Genomic DNA, 21,004 nt, shown 5'->3' with positions numbered 1-21,004 from the left:
CAGCTCCTAGTAGAGACAAGCACCTTCCAGCAAGCGCTGAGCTACTCTACCTGTGACTACTCTTTAACAGGCCTTTAGAAATACTTGGGTCGGTCTATATGTCGCAGGTGCTGATTCAATAAATGTGCTCTTCTCTCCATCCTGTCATTGAGGCCTCAGCAAGTTGATTGGGTTGTCTTCACCACCTTGGCTTTCAGTTAGTATCAGTGCCTCCTCTTTATGTCCCAGAAGATGTGGAGGTGTGGCTTGAAGGGTCAGGTTTCCCTCCTGTCCCCCAAAAGAGTCTCATTGGTGGCTCCTTGTATGTTACCCAAGGCTGACCTGGGAGGCAGCTGGAGGGATTTGTGCAAGGAGCCCTGGGGTGGAATGTGAGTTCTGCCCACTAATGGGCCCTCTCATGCAACCTCTCTGGGCCTCAGAGCCTCAACTGTACCCCAAGGACAGTAATGCCTATCTCACAGCATTGTTGGGAAAACTAATAGACATGAAGTAGGTGAAAGCCCATCTTGGCAGCACGCGGTGCCGTGTCTTGGTGGAGTGGCCTCGGTAGAAAGCAGCTCTTGGGCTGAGCCTGGTGGAGGCAAGTGCTCTGGGCTGGATCCTGATGCCTCAGGGCTGGGGAATGAGAGGAGTCTGGGAAGAGGGTTTGGGCTGCTGATCATTCATTCATTCATTCATTCATCATTTATTTGATAAACATGTGTTAAGTCCCTAAGATGTGCCAGACGCTGAAATAGACTACATTGGTCCAGACATAGTGTCCTTCAAGGTGCTCGAGTATATTGGGGGAGACAGACAAGTATACAAATAAGTGGAATGCCATGCCGCAGGTGCTATGGTAGAAATTGTTCAGTCACAGCCGCAGAGGAGGATGTAGAACAGAAACATTCTGTCCTGGGGCACCTGCGTGTCTTAGTCGTTGAGCGTCTGCCTTCAGCTCAGGGCGTGATCCCAGAGTCCTGGGATCGAGCCCCACATCAGGCTCCTCTGCTGGGAGCCTGCTTCTTCCTCTCCCACTCCCCCTGCCTGTGTTCCTTCTCTTGCTGACTGCCTCTCTCTCTGTCAAATAAATAAATAAAATCTTAAAAAAAAAACAACATTCTGTTCAGGCAGAGGGGCAGTGGGGAGGGATGCTTTAGGAAGCCACTGCCTTGAGACACACAAGTCTTTGAAGGTGATTCCTTTCCATCTAGCCAAGGGGAAAGGCTTCACATTTCACACAGAGGCTGATGCTTTCTGAAGAGAGGATAGAGATAGAGCGCTCTCGAAAAGCTGAGCAAAGATCAGGCAACACCACTTTCCTGACTCCAGCCTTAAAGAAAACCGTGAGTGGAGATGCCAAGGTAGGGGTGTCCGAGGAGAACCTTCGTGACTGACTTACCTTGAGTTCTCCTACCTCTCATTCAGATAGGAAGGAGGCCACTTTCATTATTACGTTCAAGCCCCTGAAAGCCTTCTGGAAGGGGGGAGGTAACCGGGGTAATCTCCAGGGGCTGCACACAGGGCAGCCCTTCAGCTTGGATGTCCTCTAGGGTCCGTAGCAAGGGAAGAGGGTGCACAAGATCCCTCAGGGAGTGCTAGGCTGAAAGGACCTGGTGAGGGTGGGGTGGAGAGGAGCTGGCAGACCCCAAGCTCTGGCTTTCCCTTCATTATCCTGCGGCCCCGAGAACCTCAGCCCCATAGGACACCTTCTCTCCAGACGTTCTAGGCCCTTCGGTCCTCACCCTGAGGATATGCATTGCTTCAGAGCTGTCCTCCCGGCAGATCATGTACAGCTATGCCTTCTCCCCTTCGAAGTGGCAAGCTTCTCCAAGCCGGACGGGAACGTAGAGGGCTGGCTCCACCATGGCACCTCGGAGCCTCTGCACGTCTCCACGCAGGCCACACAGGCAAGGCTGGAGCTCAGCTGATCTAAGTCTTGGCAGAATCCCTGTGAATCCAGGAGGACTCCCTCCCAGAGCGGGACAGCACGGGAGGACCGTGAAGGGCTGCTTCCAGATCACCTGCCACTCACTTCAGCACCTGCCTGGGAGGCTCTTGTAGGACAATTTCTCACTGCCCCCAGGGGCCGATGAGCTCTCGCTCCGCTCTCCTTCAGGGCACAGCTGCAGACTCTCAGACTGCTCTCTGCAGCCTGGTGGCTCCCCGGCAGCAGGTGCCACACCCCTCATAAAGCATTCATCCGGCCCCTTTTGTTTCTGTGCTGTCCTGTGGGACGAGGGACACCGGGGAGTTGGTACTCCTCTTGCTTTTACTGTCTTTGTAGGTAAGAAACTGTCTGAATTGAACAAGGGTTTGCTGCCTCTTCCCTGATGCAATCTGTCAGTTTAGCCCAACAGGGAGGTCAGAGATCTAAACCTGTGCAGAGGCCCAGAGAGGTTGAGTGACTTGTCTCCATCGCTCAGCTGATGAGGAGCAGAGCCAGGCCTGGAGGCCAGCGTTGTAAGCCTGGAGTCATCTCCACCGCACCTAATACTATGCTTTATGCGCTATGAACACCCACGGAAGTGCTTGGGGATCTGATCGGTCAAGTCTTCGGGGTTATTTGGGGTTGTGGTGTCCTGTGCAAATGCACACAAGCGTGGCCATGTGATGAGTGCCACACCCACATGTCTGAGCCCCGGGCCCATCCCCCGTCCTCCATGCTGGGGCAGCTGGCCCCGGCCGACCAGTGTCTACAGATGGCAGGGCCACGCTCTCTTCTCTGGATTAAGAGGTTATACATTGAATTTGTTTTTCTATTTTGAATACACACCAGATACAAAAGGTGGAAAGTCCCTTTCGCTCTCCAGTCCCTAGACCCCAGCCCTCCCACACCCCCACCTCTGAGAGATGACTGCTACCATGTTTAAACTTTTCCAGAGATATTTATGCATGTAGAAGCATGTATGCATGTGTATGTGTGTACGTGTTTATGTGTCTTGCTCAGCCTCCGTGGAATAGCATGCTCCACACGCGACTGTGTAAATGTCAACCTTTACCTTGAAGATCATCTGCTCTCATTTTATTTAGCCACGATTCTGCTGCCCACAGCCATGGCAGAGGGCATCCTCTCTCCTCCCTCCCCAGCTGCTTTTCACAACCCATGGGTCTGCACGTAGGCGTGGCCCCAGGTGCGGCCGCAGGTAGACAGACTCCACCCTTCGAGAGAGCAGAAAAGATAGGCAATTCTCAAACGAGGCTTTTTTCAGACAGTTTCCATTCTGTCTGGTCATTAACTGACCTGACTATAGGGCAGGCAGATGCCATCCTTCTCCCCGTTTGTCTGTCGGGGTCTAACTAGGAAATCTCTTTCCTATTTAAGACACTGAGGGGCGCCTGGGTGGCACAGTCGTTAAGTGTCTGCCTTTGGCTCGGGGCACGATCCTGGCGTTCTGGGATCGAGCCCCGCATCAGGCTCCTCCGCTGGGAGCCTGCTTCTTCCTCTCCCACTCCCCCTGCTTGTGTTCCCTCTCTCGCTGGCTGTCTCTCTCTGTCAAATAAATAAATAAAATCTTAAAAAAAAAAATAAGACACTGAGTATTTAATGCAGAGGAATGGTGGTGAAAGAGCCAAAGCAGGAGACTGGACAGTTAGCCACAGTCTCTGTGGTCGCATCCACCCCGGGGCTGGAGGGGCAGAGGGAAGGGGTGGTATTTGCAGAAGGCAGACCAGGTTACCACAGGGGAGAATCCCGGGCAGAGACTCAGCGAACCAATGAGGGGGTGTTAGATTCCCTGGCTTCACCCCCGCCAACCACCACCCTTCAAGCTCAGACAAGAACCTCCCATTGGGCAATCCAGCCAGCATCCGGCTGCCACGGCAGCCTTGGAAAACCGCTTCAGGGGTCAGCCCCTGTCACATAGAGAATTGCAAGGGCAGGGTGAGGGACAGAGCTGAAGAAGACAGGCCCCGGGCCCCCCCTTCCCCCCCCCGCCCTGTCTCCAGAGGGCTATCTTCTGGAGGGACATCACCTGCAGGGGGGGAGGCCTGTCAGTGTGCAGGACTTGATTAAAGGAAAGACATGGGGGCGCCTGGGTGGCACAGCGGTTAAGCGTCTGCCTTCAGCTCAGGGCGTGATCCCAGCGTTATGGGATCAAGCCCCACATCAGGCTCCTCTGCTATGAGCCTGCTTCTTCCTCCCACTCCCCCTGCTTGTGTTCCCCCTCTCGTTGGCTGTCTCTATCTCTGTCAAATAAATAAATAAAATCTTTAAAAAAAAAAAATAAAGGAAAGACATGGCATCTGAAACGAGGAGGTGGCGACTGGTCCCTCTCGGGCCTGGCACCTGCTTCCCGGTGCTCTCTGACGATCACCTTCCGAGGGGCCGCTCCAGGCCCCCTGGGCCCAGATGGGGGTGCTGGAGTTCAAAGCAGCTCCTCTCTTCTCAGGCCAGCTGAGGGGACGGCCGGGTCCCAGAAAATAGGTAGATTCAGGCTCCAGCTGAGTAGCTACCCTGCCAGTGAATTGTTCGTGTCTCTGGTGTGCCCATCTCATGTCTCCAATGCTCCAAAGTTTGTCCAAATCCTGCAGATTAGAATGGTGTTTTCCCCACTTCCCTGTGTATATTCTCTGCTCTTGCCGGCTGCATCTTTCCTACCGCCCCTTAAATATGCGAATCTTGGCTCTCTGTCACCCTGGCTGCTGCACCCTTACTGGGTGACAAAGGGGAGGGGCTTTTATAAGTTCAGCCAAGGGTGGAATGGATTTGAGAGACTTTTAGAATCTGTCCTCACCGCAGATGGCTGCTTACAGGAGGCAGGAAACCCCCACCCCTGCCTGCTGCCCCCCCAACCCCCACCGGCACAGTACCCCACAGCAAAGTTGGGAGCTCCACCCGTGGAGGACACACCGATGTCTTGAAGTCTCCCTACATGTGCTAGGCACATCTAGAAGCTTCTTTTCGGGGGGTTGAGGGAACAAGTCTGCACATTACAACTACTCTCAAGACACTTAACAGACTCATCACCTTTGAACAACCTGTGGAACTGGCTTTCTACCTGGTTATTTTGTGGGACAACTGGGACTAAGCAGTCCCTTTTGTTCCTGGGTCAGTTCCTATTTTCCCAGGACAAGTTGGCTTATTTACAGTTTCTTTGTACTCACCCCTGTCTATTTCAACAGGTACAGACAAGGGCATATTGGTATGTAATTAACGGAATAAAATACCTATGGATAAGCTCTCCTATATTTTAAAAAATCAACAAAAATTAATTATATGTAATTCTATTCACCCTTCTATTGTAGTAAAATGATTGCAGCTAGAGTTTAGTGCACTTTATCTCAGGTTTCTGATTATCACAAAGAACTCCCAGCTTTTCACAATTATTTCAATTCATCATATTACCATTGCTGTTGTCATTGCTGTTATTGATTCATAAATTGTTATAACTTGCTTCTTTGTCCTCTTAGCATCATTGCTGATATTCTTAAAATCATCCTTGTTCTGGTAATAATAAGACATTTCAAGCTAATCCTAACCTTTTCCTGTCCCCAAGATATGGAACTGGCTATCTTTAAGGAGTTTTTGGTTTTATTTAAAGTGGAGAATGGCATCAGAAAGCAAAATGTGAGTGCTGGGAGTGAGTACACGTGGACATTGGCTTTGGCTTTTGTTGGCCCAATTTTTGTGTCAGAATTGGGGAAAATGTGTATTAAGAAGTTCCATTTTGGGACTCCTGGTGGCTTTGTTGGTTAAGCATCTGCCATCAGCTGAGCTCATGATCTCAGGGCCCTGTGACTGAGCCCTGTGTCGGGCTCTCTGCGCGCCGGGGAGCCTGCTTCCCCCTTATCCTAGCTCCGATGTTACGTGTGTGTGGGCTTCTCCTGCCACCACTCCTTCCAACCTCTCCTTGGTGTTCTCCTAGCATTTCACATGAAACCTCTGTTACACCATCTCTCCCGCATATTGTTATCCCCTCTTAACTTGCCCGCTCTCCACAGTGAGTATCTTAGGAGGTGTGTTTTATTTATTCTCATCTGTACTCCAAGTGCCTCACACAGTATTTGACACTCAACTGAAATCTCCGCTCCTGCCCTTACGTTCCAAGGCCACACAGGACACCAGTCTCCATGAGGGTCCAGTTCTGCGTGGGGCCTGACATGCGAGACTGAGGCCAAGACTGGACGGTCTGTTGACAGATTTAACAGATATTTAACAGATATTTGTTGGCTGAATTGATACACGAAGGAGTAAATGAAAGAGTGAGTGCATGAATACATGTCTCTGGATTGAGTCAGGTGACTCACTGGGGCCATGTGATTGGTGTCTGGTTTGGATTTGGTAATTCCTTGATCTTTACCTTGATGAGGCACTGTTAGCCAGCACCTAGGTGTATATGTATTAGATTTGCAAGGCTAACCGGTAAAATATCATTCCCATGTTCATAGGCCAGATCTCCGTTTCTCTTGGTTCAGCTGTAATATTTCCAGCCAAGCCTTGTTTTGATAAGAAGAGGGAGATTTAGGAAACCAGCAGTAAATCACTTGATTTAATATGTCAGGCCAGGATTTGACAACTGCTGAAAGGTTTATAACTTGAAGATTTATAGACTTGGTGATGAGGCTGTTCTAGGGACAGACTCTTTTATGTTCACTAAAGCTCTTTGCTCCAAGATGGCTTCCAATCTGACCTGAACTAAGGCAGTCTGTATTCGCTGAAGTCTGCAATTGAAAGCAGAGAAATTCAGAAGTATCATATCATACATCCGGGATTTTGAGAGTTCTCAAGTGATGGACATGTTTGGTTGTAGCGGATCATGTGTCCATGGAAAGGATGTCTTCGGACAGCATTTGAGGTCTTTTAAGGTCTTTGGAGATGAGGGAAATCGTCGGGGGAGGGCAGTAACCCAACTGCCACCTGGTCCCTCAGTGGAAGGGCCTGGAGGAAGGTGGTATCAAGGAGGGGGCAGGCAGTGAGCTGCTTCTTTCTTGAGAGCTGGTTCTCTCTCCCTGTCCACCATCTGTTTATGACATTCTGAGTAATCTCTACACCCAATGAGGGGTTCAAGCTCAACCCAGAGAGCAGGGCTGCATGCTCTATCAAATGAGCCAGCCAGCTGCCCCTTATTTACGGCATTCTTACTAGCTCCGAAATAACCTTTTCCATTATTTTGGGTGATAAAGTCCTTTTCTGCTGTTGTTGTTTTTTGGTCACGGTTTGTTTAGGATGTTAAAGCAGTGGTCAGTGAAGCTCTGTAGCTCGCGAGCCCAAACCAAGAGGAAACAAGAAAACCAAAGGCCATCTAAAGAAGCACAAGTTCCAAAAAATAAACAAACAACAAACAAAACAACAAAAAAACCCTCCCAGACAATGAAAATTATTCACTCGTTGTTTATTTTTCGATTTCTAGTGTTTTTCTGCCTATAGTTTTAAAAATTCAGACAACGCAGAATGGTACAAAGACAGCAAACACATCTTTCAATATCTTTCCACCCAGAGACAACTACCATCAGCCTTTTGATGATTATCTTTCCAAGACCTCTTTCTGTGCCTAATACATGCAGACTTATCTGTATCTATATACATAAAAAATATATGAATAGAACCATACTACATATGTTAGGAGCATATGGATACGTATACACATACACATATTTAAATTTACAAGTTATGAATGTGAAATATTTTATTCATAAAGTATCCATTTTATGAATGTGAAATAATTTACTTAACTAAAATGGTTTGAGAGACATTTTGATTGCTTTCAGTATTTCACTATTACAAACAATGTGCAAAGAACATCCTTGGTCATGTATTTTTGTGTTCTTCTCAGATTATCCTCTTAGGATAGAGCCTTAGGAGTAATACAGCTGGATTAGGAAGTGTGCACGTGAAAGTTCTTAAGTGATTTTCCGTCGTCCTTCCGAAAGGTTAGCCAGTTTCCACCCCTACCAATAGTAAATAGGAATGCCTGTTCCTCTACCCTCACCAACATGAACTATTGGTTGGGTTACTCACATTTAGCAATCTGATCAGCGATAAATGATATCTCAATGTGCTTTTGGGGGAGGTTACCAGTAAAGTTTAGAATCTTTTCTTCTGACAATTGACCACTTATTTCCCTCCCTTCCCTCCATCCCCCTTCCCTCCCTCCCTCTCTTTCTTCCTTGTTTCCTTCATTTCTCTCTCTCTCTGAATTACCTGTGTCTTTTGCCCATTTTTTCTATTTCAGTGTTTATTCGTATTTTAATAATTTGAAAGTGTTTTTTAGAAAAATTTTATTTATTTTAGAGACAGAGAGAGAGAGTGGTAGGGAGGAGGAGCAGAGGGAGAGGGGCAAGCAGACTGCACTGAGCTTGGAGCCCAATTTGGGGCCTGATCCCTGGACTGAGATCATGACCTGAGCCGAAACCAAGAGTCCGATGTTTAACCGACTGCATCACCTAGGTGCCCCTTGAAGCAGTTTTTTGTAGTAACCTTTCATTGGTCCCATATGTAACAAATAGTTTCTTCAGATTTTCATTTGTTTTTACCCTTCTTCATATTTTACTTTCACTGTATGAAAACATTCGTGTTCTACGTAGTCATGCGTATTAATCTTTCCATTTCTGTTTCCTGAGTTTTTCAACGTTCTTAGAAAGTCCGGCCACATCCCAAGAGTATTAAAATGTTGATCTTTGGGGCACCTGGGTGGCTCAGTCAGTTAAGCCTCTGACTTTGATTTAGGCTCAAGTCATGAGCTCAGGGTCTTGGGATCTGGCTCCACGCTTGGTGCAGAGTCTGCTTGTCCCTCTCCCTCTGCTCCCCGAAATAAATAAATAAATAAAATCTTTTTCATAAATAAGTAAATAGGGGTGCCTGGGTGGCAGTCGATTAAGCTTCTGCCTTCGGCTCAGGTCACAATCTCAGGGTCCTGGGATCGAGCCCAAGATGGGCTCCCTGCTCAGCGGGGAGCTTGCTTCTCCCTCTGCCCCTGCCACCCCACACTCTCTCTCAAATAAATAAATAAATGAAATCTTTAAACATAAATAAATAAAGTGTTGACATTTATTGTCTACAGTACTTCTTGTTTTTTTTAAATTATGTTTTAGTCTTTGATATCTCTAGAATTAATTTTGCTCAAATATAGCTGAAATTGTATTTATTTCTAAGTGTCTGTTTTCCGCAGGTCATTTGTTGAGCTTTCCTGTACTGGTATGACATGTGATCCTAGATTTCAAGCAAATGGAAACTTAATATGGGTTTAATTTCTGGACTAACTTTTCCATCGATGTGATTGCGTATCTCTGTACCATACTGCTCTCATTGTTATAGTTTCATAATACATTTTAGAAACTGGAAAGACAAGCCCCTCCCCCCCCCGGCCTTTGTGTTGTCTTCATTTCCTTAAGTGCATTCGGATTTTAAATGTGATTGTATTCAATTTATAGAATGATTTAGGTGATAATTGTATTTTAGAAGTATCCATCTGCCTAATAACAGCATAACCTTTTTTACTTATTTGAGTCTTATTTTAGGGCATAAGTAGGATTTTTAAAAATATTATTTTCTTCACGAAAGCCCTTCTACTTCTTATTGAATTTCATGAAGAACTGTGAAGGGTCTGCCCTTCACAGCAAACAAGTCAGCCTACTACCGTGTCATGGATACAGCGGAAGGAAGGTGGCTACTAGGCCAGGGGTACAGCAGGTGGTGCTGTCTTCGTGTTCCTACCTGCTTCCCTTGTCTGAGTTCCATGGTGGATGCTGTATTTGCAGAGGGTTCGTGTCACAGTTGAGGAACTCGAGGCTTAGAAAATCAAATGAGAGGTCAGGACAAGCTTCTGTGACCTAACTGATGAAGAATGAGAGGAGTAAACGAAGGGAGAAGAAAGAGAGCATTCCAGGCAAAGGGAACTACATATGCAAAGGCCCTGTGGTGGGAGGAATTGTGGCAACTATAAACACCTGGAAAAAAAAGCCACTATGGTGACTCCATTATTTTCTGGCTAATGGTGCTATAGGGAGCTAGCTTTTTTATTTTTCCCATTATAAATGATCTATTTGTTCTGCTGAAGTGCTTAGAGATTTTTTTCCTTTTGCCTTTGAGTATATCATTTTCATTAGGATTTGTTGTTGTTGTTGTGTATTCTTAAAGAACTTTTCTTAAGACACAGAGAACCTCTTCATTATGGAAGACAGCCTCTTAGTATATTTTTGAGTATTTTCCTTTTCTATTAGTTTTGCTCTTTTCATTAAAAATCTGATAAACGGTCATTGTCTATCTTCCGTGGTTATGTTCTCCCTAAAAAAAAAAACTCATCTGTCTTCTTTCCACTGTATTCCAAGATTGGGATCCTTCCTTATTCTCAGTATTAATCTTTACTATATTTATTTATTTATTTATTTATTTTGAGGTTTGTGTCTTAGTTTTGGAAAGGGAGACTTTTGGGGACCCTGAATTTTGTCATAATTTGTCACACATTTCCAAAGTGTCTGGGTCTGTTATTAAAATACCACTTTGTAAGCATTTCTCCCCAACTCTTTAAAATCATTATAAGGAGGCTTTCAGAGAATCCCCCCTAATTAAAATAACCTCTTCAGTTTTTCAAAGTCTCTGTCTTGTTACTTAACATTGCATTTACTTGTGTATTAAAATTGTATTGCTCTGTGAGAAGGAATGGGAAAATAGTACCTTCTTGATCCGTGGATGACCTACCTCCAAGTGTCTCCCCAATTATTGTGCTTTGTATGCCACCAATGATAGTTCATCGTTGCTCCACTAGCATGAAATTCATTAATCAGATTCAGTTTTCGGGAAAGGTCCTTCATATCCTGAGATAGATGTACTTCTACAGAAGCAAGGACGTAGAAATTAGCCCAAGTCCTGTTTCCCTCTTACAGTAGAGAAAGAGAAGTAGAAAAACAGAAAAGCCCAGTTAAAAGATGACTATTTTTCTAGGAAATATTTTTTTCTAATGTACCGAGAAATTTGGGGATCGTTCAGTGTAATTTTGAGTGGTACAAATTAGTAGGATAATATCCTAATTAGTTACCCTTCCTTTACTCCCCAGAACCTATTCAACAAGAAGACTTTTGTGAGGGAGAATCTAAGTGAGCCGAGAATCACAATTCACCAGGGAGGGACTGCAGCCGAATATACCTTCACCTGCAGGAACAAAGAGATTCAATGCCTTACCCTGGTCCTGGGTTTTCTCTTACTGACTTTTGATCTTAATGTTAGACACATTGCTGACCTCCTCACTAGAAGCAAAGTGGAAGGGTAGAAAAATAGGTCCTAGACTAGAAAAAATCCTGTTTCCCAAATATGTAAAGATAACTAATAATGCAGAAGCAGGAACTTGATCATGATAGTTCAGAATGGGACTCAGTTCAAGTTCTGCACAGCAAAAATGCTACTGAAATAATTTTGGTGTGTTTTTGATGTTTTGTGAAGCCTCTTTCTTGAAAATGAGTGTCTGGGATATTTGTTGGCGTTGTGGAGTACTGACACCAAGTCTAGAAATGGAATGATAGCTTTGTTCACATGTCGATGGGTTTATCTTCATTGATCATGATTCATCGACTGTAAGATGCCCTTGATAATAGCACCCCTCACTGTTTCATGTACCATAAGAAAGAAAAATTGCTCCTTATGGAATTCTGGTGGGCTTACGGCACTTTAGGATACATTGTGATTTCAGAGATGTTAATGAGTGATACACCACGCATCTTAGAGTCAATGAGAGGGGTTATTTTTCTCACACAAAAACAGGGAAAACTGACATCCTCAACAGCTTGTCTATCTACCTGAAATACTTAACAACAAATTTATGCTTTAAAATTCTATGTACTAGGTGTGATAGTTCCAAGAGCGATTAAGATTATTGAGAGAATACTGTTAATATTCAGAGAATTAACAAAGTGAACTGACATTTGTAAAAGATGCCCCCAATTTTCCCTGTCATGTTTTCAGATATCATATATCCACTATTTGATATTTTCCTTCTTGAGCAAAACAATGTGTTTCCTGCGGTGTTGCCCCCAGAAGGTGGGGACTACTTCCATCGCCTTTCCCAACTCTGTGTAGCCTTTTGAGCGAAAGCTTCTCATTTCCACGGTGGCTACCACTCATACCCAGAAATAAATTTTGTCACCAAACATCCCTCCAGCAGTAGGGTCTAATGTTCTGTCCTACTTGTCACAATCCTGAGCATTCAAGGAAATCTGACCCCTGAGCTCATGATACCACCGTGTTCTCTGGGTTGGAGTCGATCAACTGCCTCTTCCTCCAAGATTTAGGCAACTCTACCTGAAGGAGCTCGTTATTAATATTTTTAATGCTATGAATATTATCGTATGTGGGGTATCTGCATGGGGGAAAGGATGTGTCCACAGTGAACAACTACCCACAGTCCCACCCTCTTTGTCATTGGTAGCATGTTAGCATGTCTCCTTTCACTTTTTCACCACATAAATTTTTGTGTAGTGGTGATAATTTTTATGTGCAATTTATGAGATGCTTTTTCACTCAAACTCATGTTATTGAAATCGTATTGTTAAAGGCTTTTAACTAGTTCATTGTTTTATTCTGTAGATATATGAACTATTCCCCTAATGCTTGTTATTTGGGCTCTTTCCATTTTATTTTTGCAATTCTAAATCGTGTTAAAATGAACATCTCTGTATGTAAATCTCTCTCCATATTTTGATCAAGAGACATAACTTGTTTTCTTTTAGAGAGGGAGAGAGAGAGAGAGATTGGGGGAGGGCACAGGGAGAGGGAGAAAGAGACTCTTAAGTGGCTCCATGCCCAGCGTGGGAGCCCCATGCAGGGCTCGATTTTACAACCCTGAGATCATGACCTGAGCCGAAATCAAGAGTTGGACGCTTAACCAACTGAGCCACCCAGGTCCCCCAAGGGACATAACTTTAATACAATTCATTTGTATCATTACATTTCTTTCACAGGAAAAATAAAGGTCATAACCATTTATAACCCAACCAAGGGGACAGGACTGAATGTGAAAGGAGGGTTGTATTTATTTAATACTATTATTATATCACTTCAAATTTAAGCTGGGGAAATTGAGACACACATTGACGAAGTCTCGTTGCTGGTGACACTTTCAGCTGTGTTTGGAACTGGGAATCTATTGTCCTCTGCCCCTTAGCCAGCATCTTCCCTACTTCATCACAGCCCTGTGGAACTCTGCCCTCCTGGAAATTACACCGGAAGCCCAACAGCACTGTAAAAACTCCTCGTGGTGCCTGGCTCTCCCGTGTTTGGTCTTGCCGACCAGTAAAGGATAGGTATGGCCAAAAACACCAAACTGGATACATGTGTGCCTTGCAAACCAAACAAACCCTTCTGTTTTTGTTTTGCTTTGTGTCTGGACTAATTCTTAGCACCTCTGCTGCGTGTGGGCGATTTGTCACTTCCTTCTGTAAGACTGGCACCAGCAGACATGCAGTCTCAGAGGATCCCCGGGAGAAAGCGAGGCCGACCCCCACTGCACGCAACACCCATGAAGATGGCGGTGCATAACCTTTACTCCGCTTCGGCGGGCGCTCTGCCAGCGGTGAAGATCCCAAAGAAAAGAGGGCGGAAGCCTGGGTACAAGGTACGGCTCCACCATCCCCTTTCTCCACAGCGACGCTGGGCCGCCCGGGTGCTTGGGCAGAAGTCCACGGGGTGAGGAAAGGCTGGGAGCGGGGATCGACGGGCCGAGAATAAGTTTCTTTCAGGGAAGCGCGGCGCGGACAGGGCCTCCTTGTTCCACCCCGGCGCCCAATGCATGCTGTCCCTGTCGTGTGCCTTTTTACAAGTGGAGAAAGCAAATTGCACCGGGTGGGGAAAGATGGGAGGCGAGCAGATTTTAGGGTCAGAGCTCCACACACATTATTAAGCCTCGCATCTAAATTCGTGTTTCGGGACGCCGAGTTTTCCCCTAACCGGGCCTCCTAGGGCGGCGCGCAAAGCCCCTTTCCAGAACTCCTTCGTCATTTATTTTAGTAGTAGAAGCAGACGAGGTTCCGAAGACATTTAAATTAATAAGGCCGATGGCAAAGGACACAGGAGCGTTTTCCCAAACAGAGCCTCCAAAGGGGACTTGTCACGAAAATTCAGGGTGTTAATTCGCAGTTTCCTGCTGATAAAAAGTGCTGACGTCAAGCTTGGCTCCAAGGAGGCACGTCAGGCAGAATTAAAATCCGGTGACCCTTTGAAGACTTACCAGTTTGGAGTGGGGGGGGGTGGGGGGAATGAGGGGGGAAGAAATTCTCTGATGTAATTGCAATCGCATAAAGCAATCTGAACCGGAGGAGGGAGCGCTTCTCCTCCAAGAGGTTTTTGAAGAGGCTACTAGAGAAGGAAGGCTATTGAGTTCGTTCTCCACGAACCTTTTGGGCATTAAAAATGAGCTTCAGAAGTTCTCCTCCATTTATTTTTCTTGAAATAAAGAGCTTATGTTTCCATCTTGAGATCTGAATACTCACACCAAAATGCAAATTGGCAATTAACTCCCATATATTTAGGAAAATGTATGGGAATTTTTTCAGGTCAGCAGAAAGACAAAGCTTCCGGAAGAATTGGTAATGAATTCAACCTTTATCCCTTTGGTTCTCTGCAGTTCCTCCAACTGCTGGAAAATAAAAATGGTAGGTGGGGGGAAGGTGACTCCAAGTTATTTGGGGGTCACGGGCTTTAGTAAAAGAAGCTTTTACTCAGCCATCTCCTGAAGTAAAGTCTTCTGTCACTGGTTATTTTTCTAACAAAGAGAGCCTCCTTTTTCTCATGGGCATGTCACCTTCAGAATTGTGCTTCTAAAGCGGGCTCAGGGCGGGTCTTCCCAGCTCGGCTACCTGTGCCATTGCTGAGGTGTGGGACTTGCATCTGGAAGGCGGGAGCAGGGCAGCCTTCTATCAACAGGAAGTCGATAGAGCCAGGGAGCTAATCCAGGATCTGAGGAAACACACTGGAAACTTCTTTCTCCTAGTTGGCCTTTCCTCCTACTCTCCTGGGAGCTGTGACCCAGGAATGAAAATTACCGATGGACACAGCATTTCTGGGGCCAGGAAAATTGGAAATTCAGTCCATGGAATGAACCCGACTTGGCAATTGTCCTGTGTCCTAAAAGGGGCAGTGTTCAGGGCTCCTAACATGTAGAGACACCTCGGGGCAGGAAGAAAGCTTTTGGGGGCGGTTAGCTGATAATCCAGGTCCTGCACGTGGCAGGCGGGTCTCGTGCCCACGCCTCTCACAGGGACAACAGGCCCCAGCTCTTCCTCGAGTTCACCTTCCACGTATTTGGGGAAATGTGTGGGAGTTATCTCAGGCCAGCAGCTCCCAGACAGCTCCCCAAGCCATGGGTTAGGTGTTCGGGAACGGCTCCAAACCAGGTGCCGTCTGCTGGCAGGGCTGACTCCCTCGTGGTGACGCAAGAAAAATAAGAACCATGTGAAAATCTTCATAAAGCTAAAATTATTCCACCCAAAGGATCATCCTTTATTCTGAAATATCTGCTCCCTACTATTTTGCTGTTAAAATTTATTTTATATAAGGGTCATACATTGTCACAATTTGGGAATTTTAAGAGAGCATTTTATTAAATATTGTATGTTGTCAGGATTTGGTAATTTAAAAAATGTCCTTACTTGGCAAAATAAATTTGCAACCTATTAGGTCTCTCCAGTTTCATTCGGAGAATTTCTGAGACCCAGAAGCCCCATTTTACCATTAATGAAAAGGTTTTAATTGTGGAGAAGCCAGCAAGGAAACTGTACGGTTTCATTTCCTTTTCCAAATGGCCACTAATTTGGCAATTTTAACTATCTGAGATACAGTTGGGGAGAGAGAAGTGAAAAAAGAAATCCTGAGCAAGTGAAATGGTCTACCCTTAAAGATCTTGTATTTTACTACTAAGAAAATTCTTCCAAGCCCTCTTTCAGAGTCTATTTACCTTTATAGTAGGTGCGTTTCTTACAAGCTCAATTATACCGATGTAATGGCCTTCGATTTGAAGGGGAAGATATTTTGGGAAAGAAGAATGCACACACAGCTGGACATGGAATAAGCATAATAAGAATTTTTGTTTTAGCTAAATGGCATTTTATTAATAATATAGAACAATAAAAAGTACAATAACATGGTCAATATTATAAAATATTAACCATTGTTACATCAATAATAGCATCATTATGATATACTTATACTAACAATATTGTCATAATAAAATAATCAGTGTTTGAGTCTTCGGAAGGCTCTTTTCCAGGAGATTCTGAGGATGCCTGGTTGTGCTGACTGCGTCGAGGTCTATGCTGGTTGCCGTTTGTCACTTCTTGCCTGGTGCTCTCCCAGACTGCTCTGCCAATCACCTCTGTGTCAATCACATGTGGAAACTCTCTCTGGTCTAAGTATGGGCACAAGCCTCTCCATTTAAGCCCCAAGCACAGCAAACACAGGCTGTGATAGTAACCCCTTCTCTGGGTCTTGAGAATAATATCAGTGAATTACAGGGAGAAAAGGAAGAATTCGACTGGTAGTCAGATGTCAGCACCGCAGAGTTCATAGGTCATGCCTCCTCCCAGGCCCATCTGCCCGTGTCCCCTTGGCCCAGGCCTGCAGCCACATTGCTGGGGCATGCTCACTGCTGCGAGAACATCCTTTGATGGCCTTATGCCCCCTTCTCGCCCCAGTTGAAGGAAGCAAAAACCTCTTCACTTCGTATTTTCTCTGAAGAGCTATACACTGACTGCCATGAAAACAGCCTGATTCTTCATTATGGAACAGAGCTTACATCTCAGTTTGAAGCATCTGCTATTGGTTTAATTCAGAGACAGCGCAAGGTCAACAGATAGATTTTCCTTGTATCTCCTGACTGAAAAGACCATTAAGATTTAAAAAAAAATTTTTTTAAGATTTTATTTATTTATTTGACACAGAGAGAGTGAGAGAGCACAAGCAGGGGGAGTGGCAGAGGGAGAGGGAGAAGCAGTCTCCTGGCCAAGCCCGGAACCTGATGCGGGACTCAATCCCAGGACCCTGGGATCATGACGTGAGCCGACGGCAGATGCTTAACCAACTGAGCCACCCAGGTGTCCCCATCAAGGTTGTTTTAAAGAGATAGAGTCTACATGAAGGAGAAACTCTAGCTTCCATTCTGTCGATGCAGCTGATTAAAATGTCCTGAGTAGTGCGATTTCCAGCTTTTGTGTCTTTATGGTTGGGATTATGATTGAAGCAGGAAGAAAAAAGTGCTGGGTTTTAAAAATAGCTGTCCCCTCTACATAATAGTAACAACAACAATATAGCAGTAACAGTCTTATATAACATTCATTGAGCACTTCTGTATTTGAGGCTCCGGGACAAAGCACTTTGTGTGTATTTTCTTATTTGGTCCCTGATACTGAGGGGAGTCAGAAAAACAGCAGGAATTAGGTATGAATGAACCAAGTCCCACAGCCTGAGTCTACTTACTGACGGGCCAGCAGCCCTCTAGACCTTGGCAATCTCTTTGTATTATTGTTCAGAATAGTAATTATGCTTTCCCATTTACACTTCCCATAAAAGAGTACATTATGTTCTGTCTGCTCTGTCTAATGAGCTTAGAAAAGTGTAACATGCTTAGAAAGAATAGCATCCCTAAAATATTAAAAACAAATGGTTAACATGTTCTAACATGTTGGTAATTGGGTCATTCAGAATACAAACGCTGCTGCTGTAACAAAGGCCAAACAACAGCGGCTCAAAGAAGGCAGAAGCTAACTTCCCTCTCATGTTGAAGTCTGGGAAGCCCATCTGAGGATGATAGGGTGCCTCCATGGTGTTGGGACTCAGGCTCCTTCTCTGTTGTTGCTCTGCTACTCTTTATTTTTTTTAAGATTTATTTATTTTTTAGAGAGAGAGAGTATGAGCAGAGGGAGGGACAGGGGGAGTGGGAAAGCACGCAGCCCCACATAACACGGGGCTCATCCCAGGACCCTGAGATCATGACCTGAGCCGAAATCAAGAGTCAGACACTTAACCGGACTGCACCACCCAGGCGCCCTTGCTCTCCTACTCTTAACACCAAGTCTCTACCTCATGCTCGAAAATGGCCCCTCTGGTTCCCACTACTGCACAGTCTAGCCAGCGGGATGGGGGCAGAGGTAGTGGAGGCGTGCCTTCCCCTTTAAGGACTCAACCCTCAAAGCTGCACGCACCCCTTAAATGCTTGGATCTCACTGGCCGGAGCCTAGTCCCTTGGCCACACTGAGCACCAAAGGAGATGGGGAAATGCAGTGCTGGGGGCTCAGGTGGCCAGATAAAATTCAGGGATCCCACTAATAAAGAAAGAAGGGGGCATGGGTATTTGGGGATAACCAGCAGCCTCTGCTAAGTTCTCAAAGAACAGTCTTTTTTTTTTTTAAGATTTTATTTATTTATTCGTCAGAGAGAGCATAAGCAGGGGGAGCAGCAGGCAGAGGGAGAGGGAGAAGCAGGGTCCCCACCGAGCAAGGAGCCTGATGTGTGGTACTTGATCCCAGAACCCGGGGATCATGACCTGAGCCGAAGGCAGACGCTTAACTGAGCCACCCAGGCGTCCTAAAGAACAGTGTTCTGTGAACTAGAAAATCCACTCTATAAAGCGAGTGATTTTCTAGTAAGCATAAGTAATGCCACATTATGTCTTATTCCCTCTTTTTTATTGCCATCCGTTTCTCCCCACCTCCCTGACCCCACCCAGAGAGTATGTGTTCTTGGCATTGTGTAACAAGGAAGTCAAATTCACAAAAATCTCAATTAAGAGAATGTTCGAACTTAAGTAGAAAGGGTTTTATTTGTTCCAACACTTGTTCTAAAATGTGTTTTAGAACACATTTAAAGCCTCGTTCTAAAATGTGTTTTCATTAGAACTGTTGAATTGGCTTCCACGATTCTTTGATCATCCAGATCTCGGATTGTCTCAGAGTCATACTTGTGTACGTCAAATGCAGCATGATATCGTGCGCGAGGGGAGAAGAGCTGCCTTCCTGTGCTGATCTTCGCGGCCACCCCGCCTCGCTGATGGGAGGCATGGCATGCCTCTTGCAACCCCATTTTCCCGTGGGGAAGAGCATTACACAAGCACAACGAGGCAGGAGCCATTCCCTTAGGATGAACGGTGTACAGCATCAGGGTAGGGACTGTCTGTCCTGTGGTTTTCTGGGACTCTCCACCCCCAACCCCAGGGCTGGAGCAAGGGCCAAGGTTGAGACTCAGTGGTGGGTGGGAGGCAGGGGTGTGCTGGCTCATGTCCCCCCACCAGCATTGAGTGTGACTCCAACGTGAATGCTAGTTGATATTTTCAATTATGTTAAGAAGTAAAAGAAAGGGAAACAGTGAAGTGGTATGTTGGAATTTTGCTCCTTTGTTGAGCATGTGATTAACTTCTTCACTGAATTGGATAGTGAAAACCAAAAATAGTTCAGTTTTTTGTGCTATTCATGGTGTAACAACTGCAGCCAAGGCACACTTTTAAGTTTAATTTGTGTTTTTAACGTTTTCTCCATCACTTTCTTAAGTCTGTAAGTCAACAAAAGAGTAAATTCAGCCTTAATTTGTAGCATTCGACAGTTTCCAAGGCATAAATATTCCCAGCATGTCCTGTTTCTAAGACACCACGACGACAGCCCCGAGCATGGCATTGGTCAGAGATGTGTGGCCCCACCCTCCTGTCTCTGTCCGCCCTTAGGGGCGTGATAACAAAATAATTAGAAAGTGATGAGTTTTGAGTATCGATTACCTTTGTTTTCGACATATTTTAAATTAATACTCTGTAAGTATATATACTTTAATGTTCAGCGATTGCTGTGTTTAACAAACAATATTCCTGAAAATGTAAGTCGTCCCTTGTGGCCGAGTATAAGGCAGCTCCAGCTTCCCGCTGCTCGGAGTTCTGCCAAGCGCACAATCCTGTACCCGGATGGGCCCTGTTTCCTCTCCCATCTACAGGGCCGACCCCACGCCTGCTGATGTGGAGAATTTGGCCTCCTCACTGGTTTCTGTAAGAAACCCAATCACACCATGCATTGCTTGGTCTCTACTAAATGTGTGGTCTCTACTAAAGATTATTGGGATCACAGGGCATAGTGGACAGCATTCCATTAAATAATTCTCATGGGTAGATCCATTTTTCCGAATTTCACTCTATCCAGTGATGGTGTCTTGTGTTTTCTCTTTTCTTTCTTCTCTCTTCTGGTACCCTGGAGTCCTGGGTTCATCATCGTCTCCTCTCTCAGCTTCCCTCTATCAGGAGGAAACTAAGCCATTCTTTCCTGCCCTCAGCAAAGCAGCAGCCCCCCTCCTCTTGCCTCTGCTCTTCACCAGTCCCAGGGGCTCTCTGGGTCCAGAGGAGAATATGAACCCAGCACAGAGATGGTGGGAGAAAGTTCCAGCATCCTTACCCTATCCCCATCCTGATTGCACCTCTGAAAGGCATTAGGGAGCCGGCCCGTTTCCCTTCCACCTTCAAGCATCCCCTTCTGTTTTCATTGTCACGTAGGCAGTTTATTGTATTGGGGTAATTTTATTTTCCTAGAGAAGTTTTAGTTCAAAGAAAGCTTAGCTAGCATCTCAGATTTAACCGAGGGGCATGTTGCCAAAGCAGGCCTCAAGGCCAAAGTATTAGTGGCCCCTCCATCCCTTAGGTGTTTAATCTCTCCTCCAAGTGCAGGGAGAAAAAGGTATGGGTGGACCCAGAAACAGGCTGACTCCTAGGAATGGAATTAGGTCATTGGCTACAAACTTCTTGTTGTTGGAGCTGATTTGCATTCCCAACAGGCAAGTTTTTAGACTAAAGTCTGAGGTTAAACACAGTGAGGTATTCAATTTTCCCTAACTCCGCTCCTCACAGCATCTCTTCAGAACCCTGAGGGAGTTTGGTGTGGAGAAAGAGTGTGAGTCTAAAGGAAGAATGTGCCTCCAAGAGAAGCTGTGGCAAGGACAGGAACAAAACTATCCTCAAATAAGTGTGGGAAGGGGAAGAAAGGGAGGGCAAACATGATTTTTTTTTTTTTAATATGGCATATTAGGTTCCTCGGGCTGCTGTAACCAAGTACACAGACTAGGGGACTGAAACAACAG

General features: G+C 45.5%; 1 protein-coding gene across 12 annotated transcripts in view; it reads left to right on the top strand.

Moving 5' to 3' along the window:
* SCML4 (Scm polycomb group protein like 4) overlaps positions 1–21,004 on the top strand; it is a 105,659-nt gene that overhangs the window by 37,212 nt on the left and 47,443 nt on the right. For all 12 annotated transcript variants that reach the window (XR_004628062.1, XR_004628061.1, XR_004628063.1 and 9 more), the window contains exon 2: positions 13,309–13,523. Coding sequence is in view for 6 of the 12 variants with exons in the window: in XM_019797627.2 (XP_019653186.1) it covers positions 13,309–13,523 (215 nt within the window). In the remaining 6 variants the exon portion in view is untranslated. The remainder of the gene's footprint in view (positions 1–13,308; positions 13,524–21,004) is intronic.

Source organism: Ailuropoda melanoleuca, chromosome 10, assembly GCF_002007445.2.
Source record: "Ailuropoda melanoleuca isolate Jingjing chromosome 10, ASM200744v2, whole genome shotgun sequence".
Taxonomy (NCBI): domain Eukaryota; kingdom Metazoa; phylum Chordata; class Mammalia; order Carnivora; family Ursidae; genus Ailuropoda; species Ailuropoda melanoleuca.
The sequence above is the reverse complement of the archived record's forward strand: the minus strand, read 5'-3'. Positions and strand labels throughout refer to the sequence as shown.